Source organism: Choloepus didactylus, chromosome 10 (assembly GCF_015220235.1).
Source record: "Choloepus didactylus isolate mChoDid1 chromosome 10, mChoDid1.pri, whole genome shotgun sequence".
Lineage (NCBI taxonomy): Eukaryota > Metazoa > Chordata > Mammalia > Pilosa > Megalonychidae > Choloepus > Choloepus didactylus.
In genome coordinates this window covers 30686454-30710668 of record NC_051316.1, presented here as the reverse complement: position 1 = coordinate 30710668, position 24215 = coordinate 30686454, and the positions used below count along the sequence as shown (strand labels likewise).

Sequence of the window (24215 nt, the reverse complement as noted above, 5' to 3'; positions counted from 1 at the left end):
ACAGCCTTAATATCCATTCCCAGACATATTCCCCTGGTTTCTGTCTGTATGAGTTTTCCAACTTCTTTTGGAGTATAGTGTAATTTTGGAGTATAGTGTACATCCGGGGAGAAAGCCATTTTGACAGTTTCCTTCCCGGCTTGATTTTCTCCTTTGTCTCTCTGATTCTCTCATCTCCCTTCTTGCCTGGGTCTGTGCTCAAAATTGGAAATGCCTGAGGCTTTCTCGAATGAGGTATTTAGAACAGAGGAAAAAAAAAAGGAAAAAGGGGGAAAGCCCCTTTTCAGATCCAATCCCCAGCCCCCCTGGTTTCACTGGTCAGCTGATGTTGGTACTCGCTTCACTGTGCCCCTTTTCTTGGGACACAGCCATTTTCTAGTATTCTGAGCTCATCTGTCTCCAGAAGCCTTTGTTTTTATTTGTTTGTTTATTTTTCCCCTCAGCCCTGTCTCCTCTCTGCATGGAGGAACCTCAGGTTCCTTTCCTGCTTACTCCAGGTTTATCTTTGCTTGTAGCTTGTATTTAGTAGTCAGAATTTGTTAATTAAAACTGCAGTTGGAGCTTGGTTGAGTTACTTTCCCTCACTCCAGGTAGTCTTCTTCTTTTTTCCATAGAGAAATGTTCAGCTTGGCCTGCTGTGTCAGTGGGGCAGGGGCACCAGCTCTGCAGTTTGGGAAGCTTTAGTTACAGTTCTGGACTGCGATCTCAGACATTTCACCCACTCCAGGCTGATGTGTCATGTGTGTCCAGCTAAGGATGTCCCCTAGCAGTTGTTTCGGACTATTTACTAGTTTGTTCCTTGCTATTTCCTAGTTGCTCTAGATTATTAAGTAAATTCCACACCTCTCTATGCTGCCATCTTGTGCCATTTTTAAAGCTACGTAGCTACGTTTTCTTAAATTGTCCCTTGCCCAGTTACTGCAACCCTTTAACTGTTTTCTGGAGTTTTGTGGAAGATGACTGTTCTGGTTTGCTAGAGCTGCTGTTATGCAGAATACCAGCAATGGATTGGCTTTTATAAAGGGGATTTATTAGGTTACAATTTTACAGTTCCAAGGCCATAAAAGTGTCTAAACTAAAGCATCAACAGGAGATACTGTTACTGAATAATGGCCAGTGGCGCCCTGAACACTTCTGTCAGCTGAGAAGGCACATGGCTGGCATCTGCTGGTTCTTTGCCCCCTGGTTGTCTTTCAGAATGGCTCTCTTAACTTCTCTCAGCTCCTGTGTGTCCTTGCTACTTTTTCCCAGGGCGTTTTTCTCTAAGCATCTGGAGGTCCTCTCTTAGTTTCTCTTGGGCAAATTCTGGGCTTCCTCTCTTAGCTTAGCATCTCCAAATATCCTTCTGTCTGCATCTCCTCGCATTTGTAAGCATCACTGTGTTGGCTGTTGAGCTCGCTTGAGTACTTCCGTGTACTAATTAAGACCCACCTTGAATGGGTGGGGCCACACCTCCATGGAAATAACCCAATCAAAGGCCTCAACCACTGTTGGGTGAGTCATATCTCCATGGAAACAAAAGATTCCACCCTAATTGAAAGACTAACAAGCCTGCCCCCACAAGATTGCATCAAAAGAACCTGGGTTTTATAGGGGATGCAATATATCCAAACCAGCACAATGGCTTTGCCAGTTTTTGCTAGTTGTTCAAAGATTCTGGGGGTGTGGGTGGGTCGGCACCCTGGAGCATCTTATACTGCCATCTTTGTTGACCATAAGCCTTATTTAGTATAATGTTTTCAGAGTTTATCCATGTTGCAGGATTTATCACTGTTTCTTTTCTTGTCTTTTTATTATGGCATAATGTCCCATTGTGTGCACATACCACATTTTATTTATCCATTCATCCGTTGATGAACATTTGGGTTGTTTCCGTTTTTTGGCTATTAGGAATAATGACTATGAATATTAATATACAAATGTTTTCATTTTTTTTGGATATATACTTAGGAGTGGAAAAGCTCAGTCATATGATAACTCTATGTTCAGCCTTTTGAGGAACTACCAAACTGTTTTTAAAGTTGCTGTACCATTTCACACTCCCACTAACAGTGTTTGAGTGTTCCAGTTTTCCACATCCTCGCCAACACTTGTTACTTTCTGTCTTTTTATTATAGTTATCCTAGTGTGTGTGAAATGATTTATCATTGTAGATAGACAAGTGTATATCATCATTTTTAGAAAGTGGTTAGGTGTGACAGGAAGGATAGAACTCTTAAGATGGTGTTGGTATTATAATTAATGTTTTTAATAGGCTGACTTAGGAATGTGACTGTCAGTTCTCAACCCTGTCTGTGCATGACTGGTAGCATTTCCTAATTTTAAGAGAATATTGATGTCAGGGCTTTATCTCATCTCTGAGAGTATCGTACAGGTTTTCAAAAAAGAATCCTTTGTTTAAAAAGGTAATAGTTTAGAGTCAGTTGAAGGAAATGGAATCTGGTCTAGATACTTTGAGCTGAGAGGGTTTATGATAGGGGATTATAAACTCTAATGTTAAATTAATAATATAGATGCAGAGGAAACAGATTTTTCTTTTTTTAAATATAACACCAATTTTTTTTTTACTTTATCCAAGTCAACCTATAAGTGGTATCAACATTTTTACTATGTAGTATTAGTAAAGTATTGTTTGTAGTGTAAGATATGTACAAGAGTAGTTTCTTGTATTTATTACAAAGAAAAAAGACTTTAATGAACCTTACTTGAAGAGCAAACAGGTAAACTTACATTACCATTCTTGGAATTAATGTCTTTCTTTTCATGAGTTTTATAAACTCATATGGCAAGCTATTAAATTTCTGTTTAATAACTGGTTTATGCCTATATACTGTTTATTTTTAGGATTATGCTTGATGGATGTAATTTGAATAAATATTTTAAGTTGATTTTAATGAATGTTATTTATAAACATGAAAATTATTGACACAGTTGAATAGCATAGATGCTAAAACCCTAAGCCCCAGGAATATTAATAAAAATATAGCCCCAGATATGATTTTATGCAAGATTTTGAAAAAAATTTCTTACTGATTGAAGTGATTAGGTTCTAATACAGGTCCAGAAGTTATGAAGTTATTACATGTATGTGGTGATCTCTTGATCTCTTTTGATCTTTTTTAGGTTATATAGGTAAAAATATGTTATTTTTTAAATGAAAAATAGAGAGTAAAGTTTATGTTTTTCATGTGAAACCTGTTTTTATTTTGTTGAACTTGAGATAACCACATACAGATTTTGTATTTTGACTGACCAAGATGATTTTCTCCCTTGCCCTTGATGCTTCTTTAAGAAGAAAAAACTTGGTTATACACATAAGAAGTTAAGAACCTGCAGCAAAATTTCTTTACTTTCCTATGATTGGCATAGGATATTAGTGTTTCACAGAAATCTAGAACTTTTTAAGGAAAAGATCAGTAAATCTCTTCTTATGAGTGTATGATCACAAAATTTTTCCTCTTTGAGGTCAACTTAGTCTGAGTAGAAGATTCAGAGAGAAGGTCTCTCACCCAGTCTTACACCTTTGTGAGAAGAGTGAGAAAATACTGTTTGTTGCGTTCTTCAGTTTTGTTCTTCCAAGTCAGCAAGTCTTGAGATTGCAGATATCCTTCCTCACTCTCAAACTCAAGCACCAATGGAAACATTGGAAGATTACCATTACCACATGACGACTTGGTATTTTACCAAGAATCTTGTCACTTGAAGTCAAAATATTTTTTCTGTGGTGTTGCCGAGTCTTGTTCAGTTGCTTTATGTGATGAGAGGTATTTGTTAAGTTTGCTGGTTTCAGTAGCTTGTCTTCATTCTCAAAGCACTGAGCAAAATCTGGCCTACTGTTGTTTTGAAAGTACTCCTGAAATTCACCTTTCAACTCAGACTACCTGTTGAGAACTCTTCCTTCCAAGCACTAGATTTCTGTATGTCATAGGAGATTTATGTGCTCTTTGTTCAGGTTTTTACATAGTTCTTTAAACATTTTTTAGTGAACCAGGTCTTTAAAGTTAATCATTTTTTGTATCTTTAAACAGAACTTTTTCCATTTCATCTCTCAGAGCTTTGGGCACCTCTCTGTGAAAAAAAAACAACAAAAACCCAAAAACCAAAAAACAAACCATGAGGTTGTGAAGTCAGATGCTTTTTTTGTTTGTTTTGTTTTGTTGTAAACAAGAGCATCTTTGCATGGAACCATGGGTCACTGTCAGCACAGATGGCAATGTGGTTCCTCCAAGATAGACCTTTTATTTCCAGATAGGAAAGCAGAACATTAAATATCCTGTTCTTTGTTTGCTTAGGGCAGTACTCTGTGGCAGAAAAAGTTTTCTTGACTTTATCATCATTTTTTAATTTTAAAATATTTCAGAATAGTGTTGGTGAGATCTGTTGATGCATCAATCTGGACAGAGAAACTATTGTTTTTCCCTTTACTCATAGGTCTTTAGCATCAAGTGATGCCAATGTGTTGACTCATCTTACTGTTCTTGTACTGTAGATCTTTTTCAATTTCTCTCACTGCATATTGGGTAAACATTTTATTCTGTGTAATTTTACATGTTGGCCTTATTAGGTTCTCATCAATTGTGTGTCTTTCCCTTGTCTGGGCAGTAAGTTCTGCTACTAAGTAACTTGTTGCCTGAGCCTCTTCATTGTATGTAATTTTTTTTTTTTTATTCCTCTTCTCCTGATACTGTCAACAGTCTGCAACACTTTTTTCAGATATATATTAATATTTATTAAAAAGTTTGGCTAGTATATACAATTTGCTTCTTTCACTTAGCAGTCTTTGACATTTTTCTGTCAGTGCTTCAGTCACTTAAAATAGTGCTGTGGAATATCACATTTTATAGATATTTTGGTTAGATATTTCCTTATTGATCAATATTTAGCTGTTTCCCAACTGTTATTCTAAAAAAAGTCTTCAACAAATAATTATAAAAATTTTTTTTGATAAAGTTAAAAAAAAAAGCTATTGCTGTAATTTTTTAAAAAGAATGGTTTTATTCTGTTTGAGATGCCAGTGGCTATTAAAAAAAATCAGAACCTTTACTTGTCAGTTGACTGTAATTTGTAGTTGTGTCTTTAGAGTATTGCTTGAACCATTGTTGCATTTGTAAAGTTGTTTGCTGCAAATAACACAAAATGGAACAGGACAACTTGGATTTCTAACATTACATGCTCCAGTTAACACCACCTGGAATCGCCCTAAGCCACACAAACTTACCTTCATAGGGACACAGAAAATACAGGAAGCAGAGGGAGCCAGCTGGGTTTGCAAGGTGGGCCTGTGAGGGAATCGAATGACTTCCCTATCACATTCTTCCCCTTGTCCTACCCTGGACAATATTTATTCCATCATCTCTAGTCTTAGGGAAGTTTTTTTCTAAGGTGTCTGTAGAGCCTTGATGGCGTTTTTGGTTGCCCCTGGGAGAGGTCAGTATGATCACACCAATATATTTCTCCCCAGGTTAATTTTGCTACCAGGTTTCTCATTATTGTTTCTATTTTCTGTACCGTGTATGTATGTTTTTTAAGGAGTTCCCAGAAGAGTAACACTGGGGGGCAATCCCCTTCAAATATTTCCCAAGTTCTAACTAGAACTTAAAACTTGCTTAGCTTACTTCTGGATAAGCCTGGCAGGTTATTTTGTAATGATAAGCATGTGGGTATTAATTGGGGGGAAACATTCTCATGGAAAGTGAAGTTTGATTTCCCCATGGGATTAAATATGCTTTTTGTAAGAATTGCGCTTGTTGTGGCATCCAAGGGCTATGATTATTAATTCTTGGCAGCCAGTGTTTTAGTTGTTTCAAAGCCATTTCTGTTGTGTTTTGTGAAGTTTATGAGTGATATTGGGAGAAAGTTAGGCCAAGGAAGAATTTTAGCCTACATGATATTATGTTGTAGCCTAGATGATATTATGTTGTATGCATGCCCATTCCTGAAAATGTTCTTTAGTAGGTAAAGAGGAAGTCTGTGGCAATGTATCATTTACCGTTTTGTGGAGTTCCTTTCTGCTGTAATAAGTGAAGTTTGTACTGGTGGAGTAAGGGCATCATTGTATTTGATAAAAAAAGAGGCCATTATTTGTAAAGGCATATATTATTGGAAGGGTTTACATTTTTTTATCATCCCAGCAATCACCGAGAGTTATAATTTTATCTCTGTAATCCTGTAGGACTTGTTGGTATTGGCTCTGTATGATCACAATCTTGATTTGCATGCCCCAGTTATCAGCATCTTGATTATAATATTGAGTGCACATTAATTATCTCTGGGCATTCCTTAAATGCGACTTGATAGGTATGTTGCTCTGTTTCTTTGGTGGTATTACTAATACTGTATTTTGCCTAACTTGAGACAAGAATTGGTCCATGGGACTGAGGAGACGTGTGGGTTATAACCAGTGTCATGGAGACTGACTTAGTGGGAAGAGGGGTTATTAGTGGCAGTAGAGATAGAAGAGCTGGGCTCAGTGTTGATATCTGTAGTTGTGCTGGTAGGATTGACCAACCTGAATAGCCAACAGTGTGGTTCCCACTGTCCCCAAGAGAACCTTTTGTATCTCCTTGTGTTATGTATGTGGTGTGTTGTTTCCACATGTATCTGTCAGCAGTAGGGTATAGATTGAAATGGGGGACACTGCAGGATTTTGAGCAGAGTGGTGACAAGATCTACCTAACGTTTTTTAAAAGGATCATCTGGTTGTTGTGTTGAGAATCTATTATAGAGGGGCAGGGATAGAAGGAGACTAGTGACAACAGTGGCTTGGACCAAATGGTGGTAGTAGATGTGATGAAGTGATCAGATTCTGGTTATGTTTTGAAAGTATAACCATCAGGACTTCCTATTTGATTGAATGTGGGGTATAAGATAAGAGTCAGGGATGAAGCTAAGCTTTTTAAAAATCCTTACTTAGATCTTCTTTTGGTTTCCAGCATTGTCTTGTGTTGCCTATAATTAAGAGCTTTCAGTTGTATGGTCTTTTTTTTTTAAGTTGTGGCAAAATGTACATATGTATAACAAAATTTGCCATTTTAACAATTATTAAATGTAAAATTCATTGGCATTAGTTACATGCACTATTATGGCTTTTATGAATTTAATGTATAGACAACAGAATTGCATATTTAATATCATGAACATTTTTCTTTTAGATTATCTGCAATGGTGAAGTGAAGTAACTCAAGATGAGCAAGTTAAAAGTGATATCAGAGAAAAGGTACCGTGATTTTAAATACCAATATGTATAAATTACAGAAATAATACATGAAGTTGTTATTTAAAACTCATTACTTAAAAAAATATTACTTATGTTTAAATAAGAATACATTATATTTGTTATTTTATTAATATTAATTAATGTTTAACTTTTTGGTTAAAGCAAGAGTCAGCAAACTATGGCTCACTGACCAAATCTAGCCCACCTCCTCCTTTTGTATGGCCTAAGAGCTAAGAATGATTTTTACATTTTTTAAATGCTTGAAAAAAATCAAAAGAATAATATTTTTGACATATGAAGATTATATGAAATTCAAATTTCAGTGTATATCAGATTTTATTATTTATAATAAAATGAAAATAAAATAAAAAAAATAACCAGGTTCATCCATTTACATATTGTCTCTGTCTGCTTTTGGACTACAGTGGCTGAGTTGAGTGTTGTGACAGAGACTATATGGCCTGCAATGCCTAAAATATATACTGTCTGTCCCTTTACAGAAAAAGTTTGCTGATTCCTGAATTAAAGCACCTTATATCATCTCCTTTAAAACTTGTGGGTACTAAGAGCTTGTTTTAACTATGGGCCCTTTTAGTTAAAAGTAAGACAAATTTGATTGATTCCATTTTGGAATTTCCTAGGTGTACATCCTTGAAGCGTAACCTAGTTAAGGCTTAGTTTTCTCATCTGTAAAATAAGTTTAATAATAATGCTGTGATGACGAGGTTGGGAAGACTGAGTAGTGCCTGGCCATTTTCAGAAAATGATAGCTTGTTAATAAAAATAATCAAAGTTTCTGCTTATAGTAGTGTTGTATTTTGTTTATATATATATACACAACTTTGCATTTATAGATATACTTCAACTCTGTTTTATAATGAGATGTATACACACAGTTTATTTAGATAAGATTTGTTTCTTAAATTGTCAGCTTTTCCAGTTTTTATGTATATATTATACATGTATGTAATGCATGTAATACATTATAACAAATTTTATTATCCAAGTACTTCTGTTACTTCTATATGAAAGGAAATAGGCATTGTTTTGGGTTATAAAAAGGTGTACCACCCTTACTTCTCAGTTTAGGTCAAACAAGCAATGCTTTTCTTACTAATTAAAGTAAAATTACTTGATAATTGTTCTTAAGAATGTGAAGTCACTTATAGTTTGAAAACCTCTGGCTGCTAAGTTCAGTTCTAATTTTTTTCCTCCTGAAATAGATTTCTCTGGAAATTTGTTATTATATGTTGTTGTTTTGGCCTAACTAAATGGTGAACACTGCAAATAATCTAAAGGAAATTACAATTTCTGGTAATACTTATTATATTCCTCTCTGAAGAAAGATGAATACAGTAAAGTAGATTTAGATAGATAGAAAAGGGTCAAAATATTTCTTTTCAGTTTTTATAGTCTGGTATATCAAGACTGATTGTGGCTCAGAACTCACAAAAATGTCTTCTAGGGAAGACATTTCCCTAGAAGGGAAAAAAAAATACTTCTAGGTATTGTCCTAAAGTTTTTATTCTGTAATCAGACTTGATCAAAGCACAAAATTTATTATACACACTCATGTCTTCAGAGGCTTCTATAGATGCACTTTCTGAGTTATTCCTTCTTTTGTCCCTTTTAGATTTATTTCTCAACCATGAAATTTATCTATTAAATACTTTTATGTATTTAGCTTGGTATTAAATCTGTGAGAAGAGAAAAGAAGCTTAAATATAACACTAATACAATGCTTTGCAGAAAATGGGTGTTCAGTATGACATGAAAAACTTCAATAAGCCTTAATCTGTGTTTGCACAAAGTTTGTAATCTGATTGAGAAGAGAATACCCAAACAAGTGCATTATAGTGATTTAATCAGTACGTAGTAAAATGTTAAAGAGTGAGGTAGTTAGAGTTAAAAAATAAGGTACTCATTAATAGTTTATTGTGTGATATGGACTTGAAGAGTCAAGGCTAGTTGGAGGATTTCTTACTTGATAGAAAATATAGAGGGAGGTTGGAATATTGATACTAGCTGAGTTTAGACAGGGGGTATAACTAGATGGACTGGATTGGCAAATTTAACAACTGTGAATAGGTGGTAATTTAAACCACGTAAGCAAGTCTAGTAAGATTCAAGTAGCTGAGATCTTTACTCTCCTTCAGCATGGTCATGCCCTAAATGTTATAAGAAAAGCTATAATTTCAACATATTAATTCAGACTTCATTCTCCAACTGTATTCTTGTTTTCCTAGCCCACATGTCTATATTGCAAGAGTTGTGCCTCCCCCAGAGCTCTCATCTGTTGACTTTTATTTTTCCTCACTCATCTCCTCCTCCTTTATTCAGTATAGAATTCATTATCATTCATTACACACTTCAGCAAATACCTGAAGTGTCTTTACCCCTCTTTTTCTTTCTCCATCACACGTACTGGCAAAGTCTCTTCCCTGGATGAACCTTTGTTGAGCAACCGAGTGAGGTTGGAGGATGAACTAACTTGGCAGATGTCACTAAAAATTGTTGATCATCAACTTGAACTGAGCTCACTTCTCTTACTGCTAGGCTTCTCTGGAAAGTTCATTTCCCCAGTCTTTGTAATAACTACTTTATACTTTTCCCACCCTTCAGTCCTTTGAAATCCTCAAATTTATCACATACACACTCCTAGCAGGTGACCTTCCTTCATATATTAGAGATGATAGATCTATTATCCTCAACTGACTTTACATTCTCTTTTATTTGTTCTAATCCTCTGCTTACTGCTATTTACTGCAACAGAGGATGTGTCCCCTTTCTCATCAAAAACCAATGTTATCACCTGTGTTCTACATTTAACCCCCCTCCTTCATTCTCAGGTCTTTTAATTATTATTTATTCTTTGACCAGAACTTTAGCCCTTCCATTCTTTACCATTTAAACATGATTTGGAATCTCCAATATTTAGACTCTGCCCTTCTGTTACTGCTCATTTTTTTATCTGATATTCTTAAAAACAAAGAATTTCTAAATAGTTTACAAACACAATCTACATATTTCACACTCTCCAACTACTCCTGATTAGTTTCTGCCTCATCTACCACAGCTACATTTCTTATTAAGGCCATCTATAATATTTTTTAAAAATTCAATTTTACTGAGATATAGTCACATACCATGCAATCATCAATGGTATACAATCAGTTGTTTACAGTACCGTTATATAGTTGTGCATTCATCACCTCAATCAATTTTGAAAATTTCATTACCATACACAAAAAAGAATAAGGATAAAAGTTAAAGTAAAAAAAAAAAAATCTCATACCCCTCATCCCTCCCTATTATTCATTTACTTTTTGTCCTCAGTTTTCTATTCATGTGTCCATACACTGTATAAGGAGAGTGTGAGCCTTGAAGTTTGCACAATCACATGGTCACACAGTATAAGCTATATAGTTATACAGTCGTCTTCAAGAATGATTCTTATATTTGTGCACTTCATGTTTTCTTCATCATATCCCTGAGATCCATTTCAAATTTTCCGATTTTTTTCCTCCATTAGTTCTTTTGTACTTTCACGGTCCAGAACATATTCTTCCATATCTCTTACTCATTCTTTGAGTTCATCTAATCTGCTGCTGTGTGTTTCCAGGATGTTTTTAATTTGATCAGCAGTTTCTTTTTATTTCCATAAGCTCATCTATGTTTTTATTCACTCTTGCAAATTCTTCTTTATGCTCTTCTAGGGTCGTCTTCATGTCTTTTTTATCCTGAGCCTTGATCTTTTTGTTTGTGATTACTTCTTTGATTAATTGCTCCAAGTTCTGTATCTCCTCTGTTTTTTTTGATGTGGGTGTTTGGATTATTCATATCTTCGGTTTTTTTCATATGCTTTAAAATTTTTTGTTGTTTTTGACCTCTTGACATTTGCTTATCTTGATAGAATTCTTTTAGGATCTGCAGGCTTATTTGAACAATAATCTATAATTTGACAGAGCTACAGCTTCGTGGAGTGCACATTCCCTGACCTACCGGCAGATAGCGCCCCCTGGCCACCTATTATCCTCAAGCCAGTTCTCCCCAACTTGGTCTGTGCGGCCACTGGGGGCCAGACCTTGTGGAGGTCCAATCAGTGCAACAGTTTTCCATGTGTTGTTGGGAGTGCTGGCCTTGAGGGTGGGGTGTGTGCCTTGTGCAGTTAGGCAGGTAAGATTATTCCTGGGGCTACAATTGTAATACCCTAGGGCTGTTGCATGATCAAACCTTTCAGCTCAGATTCCTCACCATCCTTCTCTGCCGTGGGCTCACGAGTCCCTGGGATTGGTGTAGTACTCTTTGCGCTTTCTGTGCAGGACCCCGCCTCTCAGCTATGCACTCTGTGTGGAAGACTGTGCAATGTGACAGCCGAGCTGAATCCCCATGGGGAGCTCTTTGCTATGGCGCTGTGAAGGGGCATCTCCCAGCCCGCTGAAAAGATGGCTGTTCAGGGTGTGGTAACTTCCCACTTCCGTGGTCCTCCACCTGCTGCAGCATCCCATTCCTGGCTCCGGGACAATTAGCTGCAGGTGTGCCAAAGGCTATCATCCACTCCAGATACTGAGATGGGTGCCCAGGTCATGGAGGGCACTCTCCACTGTGCTCTACTGCACAGCTCTCACTGCCAGATCTGCAGCTGCTTACCAGATTTTTAAACTAATCCACCTTCAAACTCCGACCCCAGGTTTCTCCCTACCACAGCTGCCAAGCTACATTTGCCCAACAGCTCAAACACTCGATTCCGAATGCAGTTTCTCAGTTTCACCAAGTACACAGTCACTGTGGGTGTAGCGCATCTTGTCCGGCCAGTAGAACCCTGGAACTGCTATCCTGGGGCACTTTCTATCTTTTATCTAGTGTTTTTCACAGAGGAGAATTTTGCTCTCTTGCTCTAAACCCGCCATCTTGAATCCTCCTCTGGCTCGTTATTTTTAGTTGTCTAGGCATCTTATTTTTCTTGGTTAGTTTATTCTGGAGCTTGTTTTCACTCTTTTACTTAGGGTTTTCTTGTTGGTTGACTTTGTGTCTATCTGTTCTTTGGCATTCAGTTCAACTTATTCTAGACCTCTAACATAGTTTCTGTTTAGTTGACCAGAATTTTTCACCTCTTTTTTTCTGGTTCTTGCCCTGCTTCTATGTAACCTTTTTGTGAGAGGGTCTCCCCAGATATGGTTGACCCCAATCAGATTATCCCATTCTAGACATGCCCAGTTCTCAGGAGAAGGGTATGAAGTTTCCCTGTGAATGAGACCCTGAAGGTTGTCAGACCCTCCTGTGAAGCTTCTAGGCTCTGTGCTTTGCCTATCCTGTCCAACAGGTGGTGCTTGTTAGCTCTCAGCTCCCCACCAGTGTAAGGAGGTGTCACAGGTGCCTTTAATTCTCTGCAGACCCTGTCCATGCCAGAGGCATGACTGACCCAAGCTGATTTGTGTTTTCCAGCCCCTGATGTCTGAGTTCTTTAAAGGAGGGCTGCCACTTGAGCTGGACCATGACCCCCTTTTCTTGGGCTCATTATGTCCTTTAGGGAATTCTTCCCCCCACTAGATTCATTGCTTTGTCTCTCAGACCTATCTTAGCTCCACAGTTGCGTGGGTCCAGAGGCCAGTTGTCAATATCTGAGGCTTTTCGTGATGAGCTACTTAGAATGGTTATTTAAAAAAAAAAAAAAAGAAAAGAAATCCCTTTTCAAGGCCTTTTCCTAGTCCCCAGTTTTGGCAGTCCCAGTATAGACTATTTGAAGATATGCCTTTTAGGCTATTATTTTTTTCACCTGAATGTTACTCTGAGACAACTTTAATTCCGCCTTTGCCTGGGGCAGTGCTGAAGCAGGAGCTCTTATGGGGTATTGAAAAACAAAAGATCAAGAGTAGGTGAGCAAGAAAAGAAAAAAACAACTCCTTTTCAGAGCTGGACCCCAGCTCCCTGGGTTTGTGGATGGGAGTTGGTACTCATTTCTATGTGCCCCTTTTTTTTTGGAGTCCAGCCCTTTTCCAGTATTCTGACCACCTCCAACTCCAAAAGTGTTTTTTTTTTTTGCTGTTGTTGTTAGTGCTGGTTCTTCTGCCAGACTGGTTGCTCCCAATTTCTTTTGTGCCCACTCTTGGTTTATCTGTGCTTGGAGCTTTTATTCAGCAGTCTCAGTTTGTTAATTAATTCTGCATTTGAGGCTGGGTTGAATCCCCCTCCTTGCTCCCAGCACAGATTGTTTCTTTTTCCCCTGGGGAACCATCTCTGAGACAGTCTGCCATGCCTGGGCTGGAGGGGCATCAGCCCCCTGGCTGGAGAAACTCACATTTTTTTCCTGCAATCTCAGCCATTCCATGCATTCCAGAGTGGTGTACAATGCGTGACTGGTCCCAGAAGTCCCCAGAAAGGCTGTTTCATACAGTTCCTGGCTATTTACCAGCTGCACTAGAGAAGTAATTAAATTCCACACCTCACCACTCCGCCATCTTGCCCTGCCGCATGTAATCTGTCTTTTCGAATCTGGCTGCTGTTTTATGTTTTCTTTTTATACCTGTTTTTAGGCAATTTGATTACGATGTTTCTTGGTGTAGTTTTTTTCATATTTCTTTTACATGTGGCTTATTGAAGCTTCTTGTGTGTATAGTTATCATAATAGGAAAAATTTTGGCCATTTTTAAAAATATTTTTTTCTTTCCCCATCCCCCTCATGTCCTTTGGGACTTCAGTTACACATATATTTGTGTCCTTGAAGTTGTTCCACAGCTCACTGCTCTTTTAATTATTTTTTTTCTTGTCATTTCTCTCTGTGTTTCATTTTGGATAGTTTTTATTGCGATATCTTCAAGTTCACTCATCTTTTCTTCTGAAATGTTGACTGTAATTGTGCATTGTATTTTTCATCTTAGACATCCTAGTTTGATATGCGTCTTTTGTTTGTATTTTCTATGTTACTATTTAACTTTTTGCACATATGTAATACAGTTAATATAACTTTTAATATCATTGCCTGTCATTTCTAAATGTTTGTGTCAGTTCTTTGCAGATTTTTAAAATTAGAGTGGTCATGGCTTTATAGAACAATCATGCATAAAATACAGGATTCCCAAATACCAGCCTGTTATTAACACTTTGCATTAGGGTGATACATTTGTTACAATTGATGAAAGTACATTTTAATAATTATACTATTAAAAGATATAGTCCATGGTTTAACTTAGAGTTCACTGTTTGTGTTGTGTAGAGCCATGGACTGTTTTTTTAAATTTTTATTTTAGTACCATATATACACCCTGAAATTCCCCTTTTTAAACCTCTTGTATATATATTTCAGTGCTTTTAATTGCATTCACAGTGTTGTGCTGCCATCACCACCATCCATTACCAAAACATTTCCATTGTTTCATTAGGAGCTGTGTACATTTTTAAGCCTTAACTCCCTATTCCCGATCCAAATGCAGTCCCCTGGTAACCTGTATTCTAGATTCTGACTTTGTGAGCTTGCTTATTGTAATTATTTCCTATTGGTGAGATCATACAATATTTGTCCTTTTGTATCTGGCTTGTTTCACTTAACATGATGTTTTCAGGATTCATACAGGTTGTCACATGTATCAGAACTTCATTCCTTTTTACAGCTGAATTATTATTCAATATTCCATTGAGTGTATATATACCACATTTTGTATATCCATTCATTAGCTGATGGACACTTGGGTTGCTTCTGTCTTTTGGCAGTTGTGAATAATGCTGGGTCATATGGATATCCTTATTTAACTTTCTGAGGAATCTCCAAATTGGCTTCTGCAGCGCTGCATCATTTTACATTCCCATCAGCAATGAGATAAGTGTTCCTATTTCTCCACATCCTCTCTGACACTTGCCATTTTCTTTCTTTCTTTCTTTTTTTATAACAGTAGCGATGCTAGTGGGTGTGAAATGGTATCTCATTGTGGTTTTGATTTGCGTTTCCCATGTGACTAATGATGATAAGCATCTTTTTTGTTGTTGTTGTTGTTGAATTTTATTTTGAAATAAATTCAAACTTACAAGAACGGTTGCAAAAACGATACAAACCCCATACATAGAACTCCAGCATACCCTAACCCCCCTCCACCAATACCCCAGATCCACCAACTTTAATATCCTGTCACTCTACCTTTTATTTCTTTCCCTCCCTCCCTATCTATCATCTATCATCTATTGCTCTGTCTTCTGAACATATGAGAGCAAGCTGCACACGTCCTTGAAAAGACAATATAATTCACGTATACAATTCCCATGAACAAGAACATTCTTTTATGCAATCCCATTAAGCGCAGCTAAGAAGTTCAAGAAATTCAACATTGATACAAAGCTTACATTCTTTATTTCTTTTTTTTTTTTCTTATATCCCAGCTGTGTCCCTTTGAGCCTCCTGTCTTCCATCCTCAGATCCCATCCAGGATAATCCTTGGCATTCAGTTGTCATCTATTTAGACTGTCTTTTTTTTTTTTAATTGTGGAAACATATATACAGCCTAAATCTTCCCATTCCAACCCCTCCCAGGCATTCCATTAGTGGGATTAATCACATTTAGAATGTTGCAATGTCATCACCTTTCCACCATCCATTACTAGAAATTTCCCCTCACCCCAAACAGAAACCCTACACTCATTTCTTATTAACTTCCCAATGCCCCTTCCCCCTCTTCTCATAACCCATGCTCTGCTTTTCATTTCTATGATCATATTCTCTGGTACTTTCTTTGTGTTTACTGTGGGGCTTAAATTTAACATCTTAAATCTATAACAATCTTGTTTTCTTTGATACCAACTTAACTTCAATAGGGCTCATAAACTGTGTTCCTATACTCCTCCATTCCCCCACTATTATGTAGTTCTTTTCAAAAATTACATATTTTACATTGAGTCCAAAACCACTGATTTATCATTACACTTTGTCTTTTATATCCTGTAGGAAGTAAATAGTGGAGTTACAAAACAAAAATACACTAGTATTGGTATTTATATTTACCATGTGATCTTTACTGGAAATCCTTATTTCTTCATGTGCTTTCAGTCAATTGTTTAGTGTCCCTTCCTTTCAGCCTACAGAATTCCCTTTAGCATTTCTTATAGGACTGATCTACTAGTAGGTGGTGAAGTCCCCCAGTGTTTGATTATCCGGGAATGTTTTCATCTCCCCCTCATTTTTTTTTTTTTCATTTTTATTGAGATTGTTCAGATACCATACAATTATCCAAAGATCCAAAGTGTACAATCACTTGCCCCTGGGTACCCTCATACAGCTGTGCATCCATCACACTTAATTTTTGTTCAATTTTTAGAAACTTTTCATTACTCCAGACAAGAAATAAAGTGAAAGATGAAAAAAGAAAAAAAGAAAAGGAAACTCTAATCCTCCTGTATCCCTAACCAACCCCCCTCAATTGTTGACTCCTAGTATTGATATAGTACATTTGTTACTGTTTATGAAAAAATGTTGAAATACTACTAACTGTAGTATATAGTTTGTAATAGGTATATAGGTCTTCCCTATATGCCCCTCTATTATTAACTTCTAATTGTATTGTCATACATTTGTTCTGGTTCATGAAGTGATTTCTAGTATTTGTACAGTTGATCATGGACATTGCCCACCATAGGATTCAGTTTTATACATTTCCATCTTTTGACCTCCAACTTTCCTTCTGGTGACATATGACTCTGAGCTTCCCCTTTCCGCCTCATTCACACACCATTCGGCGCTGTTAGTTATTCTCACATCTTGCTACCAACACCCCTGTTCATTTCCAAACATTTAAGTTCATCCTAATTGAACATTCTGCTCATACTAAGCAACAACTCCCCATTCTTAAGCTTCGTCCTATATCTTGGTACCTTATATTTCATGTCTATGAGTTTACATATTGTAATTAGTTCCTATCAGTGAGACCCTGCAATAATTGTCCTAATGTGTCTGGCTTATTTCACTCAGTATATTGCCCTCGAGGTTTTGTCATCAACCCATTTTTTTTAAATATGGTTTTGTTCACTCACCATACATTCCATCCCAAGTAAATAATCGATGGTTTTCTGCATGGTCATACATTTATGTGTTCACCACCTTCACCACTACCTATATAAGAGCATCTACATTTCTTCCACAAGGCAGGAGGGAGACTCAAAGAAAGTAGAGAGGCAAAAGAAAGAGGAAAAAAAAATGACAGCTAGGAAGCAGCAAAAGGAAAAATAACCTTAAATCAAAGTAGAATAAAGAATCAGACAGTACCACCAATGTCAAGTGTCTAACATGCCTCCCCTATCCCCCACTCTTATCTGCATTCACCTTGGTATATCACCTTTGTTACATTAAAGGAAGCATAATACAATGATTCTATTAGTTATAGTCTCTGGTTTATGCTGATTGCATCCCTCCCCCAATGCCTCCCCATTTTTAACACCTTGCAAGGTTGACATTTGCTTGTTCTCCCTTGTAAAAGAACATATTTGTATATTTTATCACAATTGTTGAATACTCTAGATTTCACCAAGTTACACAGTCCTAGTCGTTATCTTTCCTCCTTTCTTGTGGTGTCTCACATGCTCCCCACCTTCCTGTCTCAACCATATTCATAGTTACCTTTGTTCAGTGTACTTCCATTGTTGTGCTACCATCTCCCAAAATTGTGTTCCAAACCACGCACTCCTGTCTTCTATCACCCTGTAGTGCTCCCTTTAGTATTTCCTGTAGAGCAGGTGTCTTGTTCACAAAGTCTCTCATTGTCTGTTTGTCAGAAAATATTTTGAGCTCTCCCTCATATTTGAAGGACAGCTTTGCTGGATACAGGATTCTTGGTTGGTGGTTTTTCTCTTTCAGTATCTTAAATATATCACACCACTTCCTTCTTGCCTCCATGGTTTCTGCTGAGAGATCCGCACATAGTCTTATTAAGCTTCCTTTGTATGTAATGGATTGCTTTTCTCTTGCTGCTTTCAGGATTCTCTCTTTGTCTTTGACATTTGATAATCTGATTATTAAGTGTCTTGGCGTAGGCCTATTCATCTCTCTTCTGTTTGGAGTATGCTGCGCTTCTTGGATCTGTAATTTTATGTCTTTCATAAGAGATGGGAAATTTTCATTAATTATTTCCTCTATTATTGCTTCTGCCCCCTTTCCCTTCTCTTCTCCTTCTGGGACACCAATGATACGTACATTATTGTACTTTGTTTCATCCTTGAGTTCCCGGAGACGTTGCTCATATTTTTTCATTCTTTTCTCCATCTGCTCCTTTGCGTGTAGGCTTTCAGGTGTTTTGTTCTCCAGTTCCTGAGTGTTTTCTTCTGCCTCTTGAGATCTGCTGTTGTATGTTTCCATTGTGTCTTTCATCTCTTGTGTTGTGCCTTTCATTTCCATGGATTCTACTGGTTGTTTTTTTGAACTTTTGATTTCTGCCGTATACATGCCCAGTGCTTCCTTTACAGCCTCTGTCTCTTTTGCAATATCTTCTCTAAACTTTTTGAATTGATTTAGCATTAGTTGTTTAAATTCCTGTATCTCAGTTGAAGTGTACGTTTGTTCCTTTGACTGGGCCATAGCTTTGTTTTTCTCGGTGTAGGTTGTAATTTTCTGTTGTCTGGGCATGGTTTCCTTGGTTATCCAAATCAGGTTTTCCCAGACCAGAACAGGCTCAGGTCCCAGAGGGAAGAAATATTCAGTATCTGGTTTCCCTGTGGGTGTGTCTTAGAAAATTGCTCCACCCTTTGATGCCTCAGGTCACTGTACTTTTCTGCCCAGCAGGTGACGCCTGTTAGCCTATAATTCTTGACTGGTGTGAGGAGGTGTGGCCATGTTCCCCCAGGCTCTGGGGTCTGGTTCTGAATGGAAAGGGCCCCACCCCTTTCCTCCTAGAGAAGATAGACCCCTCAGGTGGAGGTCATTAGCACTTCAGTGGTCTCTCTCTCTGCTTGTGGTGTCTCCACCCTTCCCAGAGTCACAGCCCTGGAAACTGAAAATGACTGGGGCTTTCTCCACCGAGCCAAAAAAGAAACAGATAGTCCCTTTCAGACCCAGTCCAAGGCGACCCTCCGGCTCTCCCAGGTCAGTCGTCACCCAAAGCCTCTGTCTGTTTTTTGGGGCTGCGTACCTGTAGTGAGCAGTTCGCACTCGCTACTTAAAACCCCAGTTGGAGCTCAGCTGAGCTGTATTCGCTTGCTGGGAGAGAGCTTCTCTGTGGCACCACGCAGCTCCACAGCTCGGGCTATGGGGGAGGGGGTCTCCCGACCTGGTTCCACAGGTTTACTTACAGATTTTATGCTGTGTTCTTGGGCATTCCTCCCAATTCAGGTTGGTGTATGATGAGTGGATGGTCTCATTTGTCCCCCTGCAGTTATTCTGGATTATTTACTAGTTGTTTCTGTTTTTTTGTAGTTGTTCCAGAGGGACTACTTAGCTTCCACTCCTCTCTATGCCGCCATCTTGCCCGAGTCCTCCCCCTCATTTTTTAACCTCCAGGTGTTTGTGAATTTTCTAAGTCTCTGATGGTTATTGACTTCTATTTGTATTGCATTGTGGTCAGAGAATGTGCTTTGAATAAATTCAATTTTTTTAAATTTATTGAGGCTTGTTTTACGTCCCAGCCTATGGTCTATTCTGGAGAAAGTTCCGTGATCACTAGAGAAGAATGTGTATCCTGGTGATTTGGGATGTAATGTACTATATATGTCTGTTAAATTTCTCTATATCTCTCTCTCCTTTCTTTGTTTCTTTGTCAGTAGGGCTCCCTTTAGTATCTGAAGTAGGGCAGATCTTTTATTAGCAAAATCTCTCAGCATTTGTTTGTGAAAAATTTAAGCTCTCCCTCAAATTTGAAGGAGAGTTTTGCTGGATAAAGTATTCTTGGTTGGAAATTTTTGTCTCTCAGAATTTTAAATATGTCATGCCACTGCCTTCTTGCCTCCATGGTGGCCGCTGAGTAGTCACAACTTAGTCTTATGCAATTTCCTTTGTATGTGGTGAATTGCTTTTCTCTTGCTGCTTTCAGAACTTGCTCCTTCTCATCAGTATTGACAGTCTGATCAGAATATGTCTCAGAGTGGGTTTATTTGGATTTATTCTATTTGGAGTTCACTGGGCATTTTTGCTTTGTGTATTTATATTGTGTAGAAGGTTTGGGAAGTTTTCCCCGACAATTTCTTTGAATACTCTTTCTAGACCTTTACCCTTCTCTTCCCCTTCTGGGACACCAGTGAGTCTTAAATTTGGACGTTTTGTTTTATCTATTGTATCCCTGAGATCCATTTCGATTTTTTTCCCTTTCGTTCTTTTGTTCTTTCATTTTCTGTTCTGTGTTTCTTGAGGTTGCTGAGTCGTTGTTCAGCTTCCTCTAGTCTTGTACTGTGAGTATCCAGAGTCTTTTTAATTTGGTCAACAATTTCTTTTATTTCTATAAGAGCATCTATTTTTTAATTTACTCTTGCAATTTCTTCTTTATGCTCTCCTAGGGTCTTCTTCATGTCCTTTATATCCTGTGCCATGCTCTTGTTGTTTGTCTTTAGTTCTTTGATTAATTGCTCCAAGTACTGTGTCTGCTCTGATCTTTTGATTTGGGTGTTTGCTTTTGCATTATCCACATCATCTGATTTTATCATATGCTTTAAAATTTTCTGTTGTTTTTGGCCTCTGGGCATTTGCTTTACTTGATAGGGTTCTTTTAGGATATGAAGGATTACTGAAACACCAGTCTCATCAGATTTGTCAGATGTACAGCTTGGTGGCGTACAGTTTCTCTAACCAGCAGATGGTGTCCGCGAGTCACCTATTCCCCTCAAGTCAGTTCTCCCCAGCTTTCTCTTTGTGGTGTGTGGGGGTCTGATTCATGTGGGGTTCAATTGGTGCACCAAGTTTGGGTGTGTTGTTGGTGCTGTCTGCCCTGAATGTGGGGTGTGTGTCTGAGCGGTTAGGGAGGCAGGGCAGCTGTTCTAGTTTGCTAATGCTGCAGAATGCAAAACACCAGAGATGGATAGGCTTCTATAAAATGGGGGTTTATTTCACTACACAGTTACAATCTTAAGGCCACAAAGCGTCCAAGGTAACACCTCAGCAATCGGGTACCTTCACCGGAGGATGGCCAATGGCGTCCCGAAAACCTCTGCTAGCTAGGAATGCAGCTGGCATCTGCTCCAAAGCTCCGGCCTCAAAACGGCTTTCTCCCAGGACATTCCTCTCTAGCAAGCTTGCTCCTCTTCAAAACATCACTCCCAGCTGCACTCTGTTTCCTCCCCCAGAGTCAGCTCATTTACATAGCTCCACTGATCAAGGCCCACCCTGAATGGGCGGGGCCACACCTCCATGGGAACATCTCATCAGAATCATTACCCACAGCTGGGTGGGGCACATTCCAAGCAAATCCAACCAGCACAAAACTTCTGCCCCACAAAACTACAAAGATAATGGCATTTGGGGGACACAATACATTCAAACCGGCACAGCAGCTTTAATAATCAAACCTCCCAGGTGTTCCCGGAGATTTAAGGCTGTTGCAAGAGTCTAAGCCTTCATTTCAGTCTTGCCACAGATTGTCTCTGCCGCTGACCCACAAGTCCTTGGTATTGGCATAGGGTCCCTGGGATTTCCGAGCGGGTCCCCCTTGTCAGCAGTGCTCTTCCAGGACCCCTGCTGAGGAAAGGCTGTGCCACGTCACAAGTGCGTGCCGGCCCTCCAGGGAAGCCCTGGGCCGCCGGGCCGTGCACGGGCGTTCCCAGCCTGCTGTAAAGATGGCTGAATGGGGCGTGTTAATTTCCCCCTTTTCATACAGCTCCGCCTTCCCAGCTCCGGGACAATTAGCTGTGGGTGCACTAAAGGCTGTTGTCCATGCCCGGTACCGTGGCGTGTGCTTGTGTTTCTGGAAACACTTTTTGTCACACTCGTCCCTTGGCGCGTCTCTGGGCTGTGGTGCCTGCGCCAGGCAGGAGCATTCCCAGCCTGTTGTGAAGATGGCTGCAACGGGCGTGGTTTTTTCCCCTTTTGGCTAACCTCTATCTTCCTTGCTCTGAGAGAATTAGCAGTGGGTGTACAAAATGCTGTCTTCCACGCCAGATACTGAGGTGTATGCACAGCCCATTCCTGCCTCGCTTCACTTTGTGGTTCTCACTGCCGTATCTGCAGCCACTTTTGGGTTTTTTAAAAAAGAACTGGTCCACCTCCAAACGCCAACCCACAGTTTCCCCACACTGCAGCGTGGACACCGGACATTCAGCTGGCTTATTCACTCGTTTCTGAACACGGACTCCTGGTTTCACTAAGTGCATGGTCCCTGTGGATTTAGGAGACCTTGTCCAGCTGGTGCATTGCTGGAACTGGTGTTCTGGGTCACTTTCTGGCTTTATCTAGTATTTTTCATGGAGGTGTTTTTTTGCCCTGTCTCACCTAGCTGCCATCTTAGGTTCTCCGATAAGCATCTTAATGCGTTTTTGGTCATCTGTGTATCTTCTTTGGCCAAATGTCTATTCAAGTCTTTTGATTATTTTTTGATTAGGTTGTTTGCCTTTTTTGTTGTTGAGTTGAAGGTCTTCTTTATATATTCTGGAAATTTGATACTGCACATTATCAATTATTTGGTTTCCAAATATTTTCTCCATTGTGTAAGTTGTTTAGCTTTCATGGTAAAGACCTTTGAGGCATAAAAGTTTTTAATACTGATGAGGTCCCTTTTTTGTTGTTGTTGTTGCTTGTGCTCTGGGTGTAATGTCTAAGAAACTGCTGCCTAATGCAAGGTCCTGAAGATGCTTCCTTATGTTTTCTTCTAAGAGTTTGACGGTATCATGAGCCAAAACTTTTGTGAATTTCTGACTTGGCCTGTACTAATTTGCATATTAAGTTAAAATGAGGCTTAGAAATATGGTTTTAGCAGGGTGGCCTTATGGCTGGCTAAAACTGTTGTTACTCTGGAAGAAAGAGAGAACAAATACTGGAGGAAAGTTAGCAGTTTACTATAAACACTTACCCCAAATCCCACTAGAACATTACCAGATAATTTATAAAAAATAATGAATATTAAATAATTACATTTGGTGAACATTAGAGAAGGAATTTGAAGGGCATGGGATTAATTATTGCTAGCCCTAGTATAAATCCTGGCAGTTTAATATTTTAACATGGTTTTGCTGGCTGTTTTTGAGAAGCCATTTGTTAGTGCTGAGGTAGAATTTATTGTTAAATAAAGAAACTTTTATTGTGTTTAATAATTATATAAGAGGTAGTGAGAGAAGTAAATAGTTATTGTTCTCTTCCAGTTAGGAGAAAAATATTAGTTTCCCGACTTATGTATTTAAATATATAACTATCGTTATGAAGGAAGTATAATGAAAATTTTTATCTTTTGTTATCCTTTGATTTATGATTGAGGAAAACAGAGTTGTGTGTTCAAGTGTTAGGAGAGAAACAAGAAAATCTTTTAATAAAAAGTCAAAGAAAGAGTAATAGCTATATAAATGAGGAGCAAACATTTCTGAAAAATAATGTACATTTTGGGAATAAAACTACTGTTTGAAAATAAACTTAATTTCTATGAATCCTATGTAAGTCTAAAACTATATTTTTTATGGAATTTTTTGACATTTTATAATGCAGTTTGCTGGAGATATATTCACACACCATAGAAACCGTCTGAAATATACAACCACTGACTCACAGTATCATCACATAGTTGTGCATTTATCCCCACGATCAAATTTAGAAAATGTTCATTGCTCCAGAAAAGAAGTAGAAATTAAAAAGGAAACCCTAATCCACCCATACTCCTTATATCCCCTATTATTGACCCATAGTATTGGTGTGGTACCTTTGTTATTGTTGATGAAAGAGTATTAAAATACTATTGTTAACTATAGTCCATAGCTTGCATTAGGTATTTTTTTCCCTTGCACCTCTCTATTATTAATTCCTTATGTTTGTGTCATACGTTTGTTCTAGTTCATGAAAGTTTTTTATGTTTGTACAGTTAATCATGGACATTGTCCACTACAAGATTCACTGTGTTATTCATTC

At 38.3% G+C, this 24215-nt stretch overlaps 1 protein-coding gene across 6 annotated transcripts in view; it reads left to right on the top strand.

Annotated features, from left to right (window-relative positions):
- The window catches only part of AGTPBP1 (ATP/GTP binding protein 1), a 304355-nt gene that overhangs the window by 21230 nt on the left and 258910 nt on the right, over positions 1-24215 (top strand). For all 6 annotated transcript variants that reach the window (XR_005219074.1, XR_005219073.1, XM_037850913.1 and 3 more), the window contains exon 2: positions 7152-7216. Coding sequence is in view for 4 of the 6 variants with exons in the window: in XM_037850913.1 (XP_037706841.1) it covers positions 7185-7216 (32 nt within the window). In the remaining 2 variants the exon portion in view is untranslated. The remainder of the gene's footprint in view (positions 1-7151; positions 7217-24215) is intronic.